Genomic DNA, 10,836 nt, shown 5'->3' with positions numbered 1-10,836 from the left:
GTGTTAATTAAACAAATGTTTGCTAGTGCATAAGGTGTCTTTATGCAAAACAGCCTGGCAGAAGGTAGTGGTTCTACATGGAGCGCAGCTCGTTATTGCTGTAATGCGCTGCAGGTGGGCAGGCAGCGGCTGGCTCGGTGCAGGGCCAGGCCAGGGCCCTGGCAGCTTTGGGTTCTGCACCACAGAACGGGGCAGCTGGGAGCACCCAGAGCTCAAACGTGTCGGGTTTGCGGTCCTGTGTGTGCCACCGTCTCCAGAGAGGCCTTGAGCTGCTGTGTGTCCTGGTGAAGCACGGAGGCAACGCACCCAGCCCTGTGGGCAGCAGTCCTCACCTTGGCCTCTCACAATTAGTTTAATGAAGCAATTTGTGTGATATTGTTGCCCTCTATTGGACCCAGCCTGAACGTCTCAGTGGGTGCTACCGGGCCCAGGATGCAAGGGGAAGGGCTGGAGGCTTCTCCCCTGCTGTGGGGGGGGTGGAGGGGTGATGCTTCCCTGGGTAATCACACCAGGGCTGCTTGGGGACGGAGCTCCTGCTCAGACCTAACGTGAGCAAAGAGCCAGAGCTAATGCCAGACAGAGGTAATGAGCCTCACCGTGGGCTTCAGTGGAATTTGGATCAGACCATTTGCGTTCTCTGGGGATAAGTCAGCTCTGAGCCATTGCAGCAATGGGCTGGAAATATACCTGGGTTATTCACAGAGAGGTTTTGCAGTGCAAGGAGCTTTGTCTTAACCCCTGGCTGCTATTGCTGTCCTCCCCAGAACAGGATTGGAGCTGGGATGGGGCCAGTGCTGGGGACCAAGGGCTGTGGTGCAAGGGGCTGGGCACAGCAGCTGCTGGGTGCTGGGGGGTCCCTGGGCTGGTCAGGGCTCGGATGCAGGTATTTTCTGAAGCCTGAAGCAGCCTACTGCATTGAGGTGCCGGGGGTTGGCCCTGTGGGAATGCCAGCCCAATAGAGGTAAAAGCCCTTTTAGCAGATTGATTTGATATTGTTTTTGAACTCTTTCCCAGTGTGGGGAAGCGATGGCTCACCGCTCGATGACAGCACAGCAGGGATGGCGAGAGGAGGCAGAGCTGGGGCCCGGAGCAGCCCCTCGTCCCCATCCCTTCCTTCTCTGTGTGCACTGTGCTGTGGGGACACGGCCCTGCCAGGGGACGCCGAGGGCTGCGGCACAGCTCGGCAGCCAAAGGAAAGCCCTGAGGAGTTGGGAGAGCTGCGCGAGCCCGAGAGCAAAGGCACCAAAATAAACAGCATCTCCTTGAACACTAAATATACAGAGCTAGAAATGGCTTGCTTTTCTTTCTTTCTTTTAACTGAGAACAAGCAGGGAGAGCTGGAATAGCTGGGAGTGTTATAAATGATGACACGCCTTTGAACTAGCAGCTGGGTGAATGTCTCATCCCACGCTGTCTCCGTTCATGCTCCCCTGTCATCTGCTCACGAGGGCTAATAGAGATAAAACAATCCGAGGATGGATTTCCAGGCGGAACAGTTCTGCCAGGTGGCTCCTGGAGAGAAGGAAAAGAGAGCAGCCTTCGTGCCAAAACCTGCCTGGTGAAGTCAAGGGAGTGAACTGAGGCCTTGGGAAGGAGGAAATGGCTGGCTTGTGGCTGCAAAGCCATGGGATCCCATCCCAGAGAGACATGGAAAACCCCAACAAGGACTCTGACAGATTGCTGTGTGGGGCTGCGGTCTGCAGGCTGCCAGGGCTGGGCCACGGCTGCGGAGATGCCGTTTGCTTTGTCTGTCACAAAGGCCTTGTTAAAGTCTTGAATAAATGTTTGCACAGTGATGTTCCTTGGGCACCATGCACCTGCTCTAATTAGACATAATTTATTTTGTGCAGCTCTTATTCCTGCAGGAAATGTGGAAATCCCAACTACGGTGTGAACTTCGGACTCCTCTCGGAGAGTCTGGGCTTGGATCTGTGCTCCCAGGACAGTGCCCTAAATCACCCTTCGGGTCATGCAGGGAGGCCTTGGGGAGGCTCGGCGAGAAGCTTTGGCTGTAAACCCCTGACCTGCAGAGTCAGGGCTGAATGAAGAGCTTGCTGCTGTTACCTCCCCGGCTGAAGAATTACCAGGACATGGAGGGCTGGGTCTGATGTCATCCTGCTCACCAGAGCTGAGGTTTTACCTGTGCTTAAGCTGCTGCTCATCCAAGCTTTGCTGCGGTGACAGTTACACCAGCTCTGCGGTCAGGGTGGTCTGGATTGATGCACCACTCTCCTGCTTATCTAGGTGAATGCTATGCTGATGAATGAGGCCAGAGCTACTTATCAAAATCAATCAGGACTCCGGTTAATTAGGGCAGTCAGGGCCAGGTCAGTGTTCTCCCTCTTTCCTCCCGCCTTGTGGCAGAGGGGCACAAGGGTCAGGAGAAAAAAACTTGGCTGAGATCCCAATCCTTAGGCTGCTACAGTGGTTTGCACTTAGTCAATAAGCAGGAGTAATAAGGGGATGCTTCGTGGAATGGGTAAACAGGAGTTCTGGATGTGCCCAATTTCTCCAAGCACTTCGGTTCCCTGCCTAGAAAATGAGGGTTTCTTGCACACACTGTGTCTGCTTTGCACTTTTTCGCTCAGATTTCTGAGTTCAATTCACACACACTATGCTGTGCCACCCACACTTCTCCAAGTCCCTGCTCTCTTCCTTCTGCCTGCGTGAGCTCAGTACTGACAGGACAGCCTCTCCTGTGGATGGGGCATGGGCAGCAGATATGCAGCAGAGCCTTCCGGGAGCAGAGCCTTCTCCTCTGTGGAGCTGCTTCATGGCCTTCAGCCTCTCTGGCGCTTTCTCAGTTCCTCCCTTCAGACTCTCAGCCTTCTCTGCAGAGCCATTCCCACCCTCTGATTTCTGGGAGACAAAAAGGCATTTGCCTGAGTCAGCACAGGCAACTTTTTCCTTCCCTTTAGGATCACTGTAACATTCTGCTTTTGGCACTTCCGTGGGAGATGTCTCTGCGCAGGATGCTCCCCAGCCCCTCCAGTGCCCTCTCCTTCCCAGCACTGCTGTGCCTGGTGGGATCTGGCACTGTGGGGGCTTCTTACCCCACTGATCTATCATTGCTCAAATTTCTGGAGTAGTGTCTCTGCTGATTTACAGCAGGGAAGAGATTTGTGGAGAAATAATGTTTTTTGGGTCAGGGAAGGAGTCTTGTGCGAGATCACGCCTCATCTCTTTACGGGAGGTGTGGAATCAATCTTTGTGATTAAGCAGGAGCACAGGTAGCTTGAAGCCTCGGAGACTTTGCAGTCTACTCAGGTCTTGGTGCAGATGCAATGGGAAGTGCTGGATCTCTATTTTCCAAGTATGTTTGAAAGCAAAAAAGTACCAAAAAAGCAGAATTGTTCTACTGCAAAATCAGACATGGACCAAAGGTATGATCCCTGCTGGGAGCAAGAAAGGAATGGAAGCAACGCAGCAGGGCTGCATCTTGCTCCTTGTTGGTGCAGCTCGGGGCTGGCACGCGTTTCCCTCAGGGTAAGGAGTGTTCCCTGCATGGGTTTGACCTCTGCCCATCCAGACCAGCAATGTCAGCTGTAAGCATCCATGCTGCAGCATTGCTGTGTGCAAACAGTGATGCGTGAGCTCAGAGCTGCTATAGCAGAAGCGGATTTAGTGAGTCAAGCTACTTTTTTTCCCAAGCGCTGATCCCATTTCCTTGTATTCTTAAGTAGCTTCAATCCATCTTACTGCATCACAGAAACTGTGTTGATTGTTCTACTGTAGTGACTAATAACCAGCCGTACTCTGCAGATTACTCCCGAGAGCTGGATTCCTGGCTTAGCTGTACCAGGCTGCTGTGTGCAGAGGCACCTCGGGGTAACCTCACTTGGTACGGCACGTAGGGAACCTTCTGCTAGCAGGAGAGGGGAACACCATGGGGTGTGAGAGAGGCAGAAGGGATGAGATAAGCACAAGAGGAAAGCAGTGGGGTTGGTGAAAGGGAGAAGTGGGCTTTAGAACCTGGGGGTGGGAAAACTTCACTTGGAAAAGCAAGAGGAGTAGAACTGGAGATTGGATGAAAAAGGGAAGGACTGAGTCTGTCTTAGGTCCTGAGAGCTACGAAGAGCCAGCAGCGCATCCCTGTATGCTCAGGATGTTTGGGGAAGGGCAACAGAGGAACCTCCTGGGCCCTTAGAGCAGGATGGAGCACGGCTGCTGGAGCCAGCCCCATCCCTGCTGCGGGATGCTGGTGTGCTGGTGGGGCTGTGAGATGGCCCTGTGGTGAAAACGTGGCACATGGAGCTGTGCTGACCTCATAGGAAATGGGTTCTGCAATGCAATGGTGTGGGAAATACGGCCCTAGGAGGGAAGGAAGGCTTCATGCTGCTGCTTTTGGGTAGCAGAGGCTCCTGGCCCATGGGCAAGCGCGTTCTGTCCTTCATGTCCAACTCAGCTAGATTATGGAGATCAAAGGTGAGGCTCTCTGATGCTGCAACACTATTGATGTCAACTGGGTTGTGCAGGGGGGAAGTTGGTGCTCTCTGTTTAATTACAGTAGGTATTAAACTTGAGTGCTCAAGGTTGAAATTCCTACCTTTGGCCTGCACAGGAGCTACGGATCACTCAAATCTCACTTAAACCCTCAAAGTAGTTCTTTAAATGCTGTCAAGGCTTAGTGCTGGCTCTCAGCACGAGGAAAATGTCTACACTGGATGGCTGCACATGGGGGAGTCAGCCCCCCTAATTGCTCCTGGTAATCTATAGCATCGACGTTCTGCTGGTTAAGTCAATAGTTCCCAGCGCTGGGTCATCAGCTGCTTCCCTCTGGGTCACAGTCTGGTGACTCTCCCAGCAATATACTGAGCCATGTTTGTGCACGAAAAAGGCCAGCAATAAAACGTGAGGGAAACTGCAAAGACCCCCCTGACAGATGAGATCAGTAAGTCATTCTTTGCGGCTGTGCCGGAACCTGGTTATTGCTTAACAGAGTGTGTGCAGCAGCGCTCGGTTCGTGGGGCCAGGAGCTCGCTGAGAGCAGGAGGGCTCCTGGCAGCTCCTTCAAGCACAGTGTTTGGGTGCTCTCACATGGGTCTCCCATAGGTGCTTCTGCAGAGCAGATATCAGCTCCTCTCCTCCTCGGGCTCCCTGAGGGTCCTTGATGTTTTTGGCTGCTGCCAAGCTGCTCCTGGCTGGATCCAGGAGGCTGCATTCCCCTTCCCCCTCACTCCTCCTCCTTCTGTACTGGATTTGTCTGAACGCCTCCTGCAGGGCGTGCCTCCCAGCATGGCCATCTTCGAAGCTCATCCCCCCACGTTTTCCCTCTCCTAACTCACAGCCTATGGGGATGCACAGCCCCATCCACATCCGCACGGTCAACTCAGCCCCAGCAGGACCCAGACCCCTCCTCCTCCTTTTCCCTGTGGTGCTCTCCGTTGTAGTTTATTTTAAACACAGGGATAGTGCTTCCCCTGGAGAAGTTAATAATCCTCATTGAGGCTCCAAGGTCTGCGTGTCCCACCCCGGCAATGAGCTAACCTCACCGTGTTAGCACTGCCATTAATGCTGATGGAGGGCACTGGATCTGACGGCTGTAGGGCTGGAGGTCACGTTTACTGTGGCACACACTTCAGATTTTCAGTGTGATAGGCTTTGATAACATTAAATAGAGTGAACCACTGCTCTCTTACCCAGATCCTGTTCCTTTTTTTCTCTCCTTTTCAAATGAAGGCAATGCAGCATTGCATTGTGAGAAGGATCTATTTTTCTACTGACCCATTTCAGTAAAATTCAACCCATTTAGAACATGTGCCACTTTGAAGATGGAAAAAAATTCATAGATATTAAGGCACTACAATCATCTCATCTCTGCTCATGAATAATCCATCCCAAGAATTCCCCCTCGAGATTCTCTGCAGCCCAGCACACTGCAGCTGGATGGCACCGTGGCTTTGTGAGATCATCCAGAACCGCCTGGCTCAGGGCTGTCATTCCACCTCTCCTCAACCCTGGGATGGGTGCTGGGGGACACAGCAGCCCGGTTCGGCTCTTCTGTGGCCCCAGACAGCTGCACATAGAGGCTCTTCAGCCTGCTCCCTGCCTGCTTGTAGCATCCGTGCTTCTTCAGACCTCGGCTGAGGGAGAAGGAGGGCAGTGAGCGTGCTGAGATGGGAGTGCTGCTGACACCATTGCTTTTACTCCTTGCCTTTGTGGACGTGAGGTCACTGATCTCAGCAGGGTCTACAGGCTCAGGAGAGCATTTGGGTCAGCTTCAGGTGTTTGCCAGTGGATGAAGGCATTTGTGCAGACCAGCAAAGTCATTTCCATCTCTTTAAGAGCTGCTGACAGGAGAGCTACTTCCAGAAGGCAATTCAAAGCACTTAAATGAACTTCCTGTGCTAATCACCCTCTGAAGGAGCATCTCCTTCCCGGATGGACGCAGCTGCCTTTGCTTTCCCAGGCACCTCTGGGGCCTGGTTCAGCACTGGCAGTGATGTGGGGCTCCCAGGCAGCTGCACACCTTGCACTAGAGGGGACTTGTCTTATGAACTGACTTAAAAATCATTTTTCCCCATTTGTTCCACAAATGAAATGAAGCAGCTCAGTTGGAAGACTTGCAGAAAGTCTTGTTTCCATCAAGTCCTTGGAAATGCTGTCGTGTTTCATTCCAGGAGAAATTGATTTGAAGCTTCTCCATTGCAGAAGGAATTCTGAAAGTGTGGTTTTCTCTCCGCTCCCACCTGAAGCTGCCCTGGTTTCCCCAGGCAGGAGCAGTAGATCCAGCTCCAGCTTATCTGTGCAAGTCACCTTTATTCATGGATTTTCCCCAGCCCATACACAGTATGTATAACTTAAAGGAACTCAAGTAATCCAGGGGCTGTTATTTTCCAAAATCACCATGATTTCCATGCAGACATTGTGCTGCTCGGTTCCACAGCATGATTCTTTCCCAACGGTCTTTTAAAAATGTTTTGAGTCTCACTGTGGCCACTGAAAAGGAAAATACTTCAAGGCTGCAGTTATTTGCTGCCCACAGTGGTCGTCCTGGTCACGGTCCTGATAGAGCGATCTGATAACAGACCGCTTCCTGGGCACTGCCATGGCTGCTTTGTAGTTGGAGGAGAGGCTTTGATTTGGGTGTTTGGTATTTACACAGCTGTGAAGGTTTGGTGCCTCGGTCACAGTATCTCAGAGCTGTTCACTTCCTTAATTTTAGGCATTTCTTTGAGGGGTTTATTGCTTTCTCTTACATGAGATTAAATGCTAACAGTGGTTGTGTGAGCGTTCCCAGCTCTGCACTCCCCGTGCAGCCTGTGTGCCCACCTGCAGAGGGTCTCAGAGCCACCCAGGGTGCCCCAGGAGCGACTGCTGCTTTCTGCCTCCACGCAGAGCAGAGCTGGAAACCCAGAGCCCATCCAAGAACTACTGCTGTGCCTGGTGTATCTCCAGAGGAGATGATCTCTTTGCATCGTGTTCCTACTTAAATCCAGCAACCCTTCAGACACCGGGGAACATTTGGATGATGTCTTGGAACAACCTGGCTGGGTTACCTGTACTGTCACGTCAGCCTCTGTGCCAGCAGGCACAAGCGGCCAATTGCACTCAGAAGCATTTCATCCTTTTTCCACCTCTCCAGCTCCACAGAGCACATCCTGTGTGGACACCTCAGCCTCCATTGGCATCACCCTGTCTGAGGAGATGGAGCTCCAAGTGCCCTCAGTATTTCCCATGTGGTTTCTCTGCTGTTGCAGCTCAAGGCTGTGCTCCCCTTTGCAGGGCTGTACTGAGCCACCCAGTGTGTGTGTGTGTGTGTGCTGGGTGATGGGAGGTGCTGGGCTTTGGGACGGGAAGCCGCTTCACCTTTACATTTTAGCATCCTGCATTATCATTTCCTCTCTGTACTGTGGTTTGTCAGGCTGGGAAATGGTTCCTGCTGGCTGCAAAACACAAGGGACAGATCTCACCCAGGGTGTTTGGGCAGCACCGAAAAGCAGGATTCGGTGTGTGGTTGTGTATCCATGCACAGATATTTTCTAGAAATTTTCTAGAAATTTCCTAGAAGATGTTAACAAGCCCCCATACCAAAGGTACTTACATCCCAGCTTCTTCCCTGTTGCCCTGGCTTAAGGAGGTTCTGATATTTCCAGCTGTGAATTCATACCTTTTTTGTTGTGAGGACCAGAGGAGGGGAATCAAAACTGCAGTGTTAATTGCTTCCCAATAAAAGCCTGGAGCAAGAGCTTAGGGAAAGCACAGGAAAAGATTTGCTTGGTTTAATGATAATTTATCCCACTCACAGCTCAGGTGGTGATGTCATACAGTGAATCAAAGCCTTCTCATTCCATTTATGCTTTCATTATCTCCCTCCTCTTCTACACACTCATCTTCATAATCATCTCTGAATGTGTCATCATCATGACCCTGCTCCTCCTCAATCTCTTCAGCCCCATTCTCACTCCTCTGCTGCTGCAGGAGCTCTGCTTGCCTGCAGAGGTTCACCTGCTGCTTGCAGAAGGGACAGGTCTTCTTCCTGCTCTGGGTGTCAAACCAGGTGTCAATGCAGAGGTGGTGGTAGGTGTGGGAACAGGGCAGGATCTTCAGGAGATCGCCCTCCTTGTACTCAGACATGCAGATCACGCAGATCTCGTATTGGTCACCCTGCCTGTATGTGTACAGCCTGATCTTGTGAGCATTCCTCCACCAACTTATGCCAACCATAGCTGAGATTGTGGCGACAATGATGTAGAGCAGGTCTCTGAGCTTCGACAAGATGTGAGCGCTCTGCAGCATTTTCTCACCGCTTTGGTGGAGACATAGATTGTATTTGGGTGGTATAAGTCTGACGTATGGCCCTTTCTCACATTGTGAAGTCTTTTGTAAGTGAAGGGAGACAGACTCTCCAGTGAAGACTGAAGGTATTTCAATCTGCTGCTGGATTTCTCTGTCATCAGACATCATGGACATCAGCTCCTCTGAATCCACGTTGTACACAACTGCAGCCTGGTACCCGGCCTGCTGGGCACGAAGGACCTTCTCAGCATAAGGGCAGTCACACCCCTGGATGAGCACAATGTATGTCTCAGAGACCTTCCTTGGTGCTGGGGGATTCAGCATCGTATGGCAGGCGTTGGCTGGTACTGCCCTTATCAAATGTCCCTCCAGCCCTTCTGCTGGCAGCTGCGGCCCAAAGCACGCGGGCAGGGCTTTATACACGACGCATTCGGAGCTGTCGTTGTAAGCCACGAGCCCAAAGGCTTCTGTAATGGCAACCTCATAGATGAAGGTGGCGACCACAAGGCAAAGACGTTGGAGACAAAGACTCATGCTGAATGTAGCCGAGCAGCTCTGAACGCAGATTTCCAGGCTGGTGCCAAAGAAGAAATGCAAGGGGCAGTCACCGAGGAATTATCCCACCTGGGTGTTACCACTGTGCCGTGACTCAGAGCCACAGTAGGATGGAGATCAGTTTCTGTCCTGGAGATTTCTGTTGGTTTTCCTTAGGTTTGGAGGCTCCCAGGACACAACTTGCCCCTGTTCTGTTGTCTGCAGCTGCTAAGCAACACTTTCCATCATCCCTGCAGGTCTGTGACATCACCTGGTGACTGTTTGCTATGGCAGGGTCACGTAACATTATTGTCACCCCCTGAAACCAATGTTCCCCTTCTTTTTTTTGTCTTCTTCAATCACGTGGCTTCTTCATCTCTGGGTACTGATATGGTGCTGGTTTCTCTTTTTGTTGACGAATGGGACTTCCCACGTGCAATGTGCCCACTGCAGACAGAAAGGAGGGCGCCGTGCTGGTGGCCAAAGCAGTTCCTGGGAAACCACCCAGATTGGTCTGGGCTGGAATGAAACGGATGGAGCTTCTAGCCATAAACACATTTAAAATTCTGCTTATGGTGAAAAAGCAGAAAAAGGAATGGAAAGCATGAGGAACGAGCGTTGTTCCTCCTGCAAAGCTCTCATCTTTCAGGCAATTCCCACCTCCAACAGCAACTGCACAGTACCCAGAGGAGCACCAGGCAATAGCTCTCCTGGTTGTCGAAGAAAACTAGGTCTGAATATGCAGTGAACCCAGGTCAGTTCTGAATCACAGGTCCCTAAAAACCTCTACCTTTTAACAAACAACCCTTTTTGTTTAACGATCCACTTGGGAGTAGCCCTGTGGTTCCCGGTGCAGTTGTGCTGGACCTGTAGTTAAAAAATCACTCCACTACTAGGCAACTGATTTGTTACTTGCCCCCTTGGGCTCTGCTTGAGACAGATTTCACTGGGAAAAGAGCTACAGAAAATGTCAGCAGACAGTGTGTGTGTGTGCCAGAGACTCCCAGCAGCTGTGATTTTAAATCGATTTTATTTTCCCCTCATCCAAAGAGTTTTACATTCACAGGAAGACATTTTGTTGCATTTAAAAACAAAACAAAGGTTTGGGGAGGAGGGGAGGAGGGTGAAGCCAAGTGCTTCCCAGCACAGTGAGATGAAGAAGAAAATGGAGGAACACTAGGAAATCTTTTGTGGGTCCATTTTTGGCTTTTGCTGGACCAGAACAGGAGGCACGTGCTGGTGCTCCGACACTTGTGTGACCAGGGAAGGGTCGCCTTTGCATGCTGTGCAGATGATACGCTGTATTTTCTCCAGCTCTGGCTGCGTGCTGTGATCTTCTGGAGGCTGCACCACCATCTCTAGGTGCTGCATCTCTACAGCCAGCAAGGCGTGAGCTGTGTCCCTCAGCAGACCCCTGGAAAACAAGTGTTGGTTTCTCAGTAACTCAAAGCAGCACCCCAAAGGGACATGTGTGTAAAAGGACAGATCCTCCTACCAGATCCACCCTGCTGGGGAGCAGGATGCCCATATTCCACCCACAGAGCCAGATAAGCAACGTCCCAT

The 10,836-nt window shown here is 51.5% G+C and overlaps 1 protein-coding gene across 1 annotated transcript; it reads right to left on the bottom strand.

The window, feature by feature from the left end:
- Positions 1-8,274: 8,274 nt before the first annotated feature.
- LOC122169435 (E3 ubiquitin-protein ligase RNF13-like) lies at positions 8,275-9,273 on the bottom strand. Its single transcript, XM_042835585.1, has one exon. It carries the CDS (start codon positions 9,271-9,273, stop codon positions 8,275-8,277), a length of 999 nt encoding a protein of 332 aa, XP_042691519.1.
- Positions 9,274-10,836: the final 1,563 nt, after the last annotated feature.

Source organism: Centrocercus urophasianus, unplaced genomic scaffold, assembly GCF_019232065.1.
Source record: "Centrocercus urophasianus isolate 14NV4802_14NV808 unplaced genomic scaffold, USGS_Curo_1.0 seq_54, whole genome shotgun sequence".
Lineage (NCBI taxonomy): Eukaryota > Metazoa > Chordata > Aves > Galliformes > Phasianidae > Centrocercus > Centrocercus urophasianus.
Note: the sequence above shows the minus strand (reverse complement) of the source record. Positions and strands in the feature narration are given on the sequence as shown.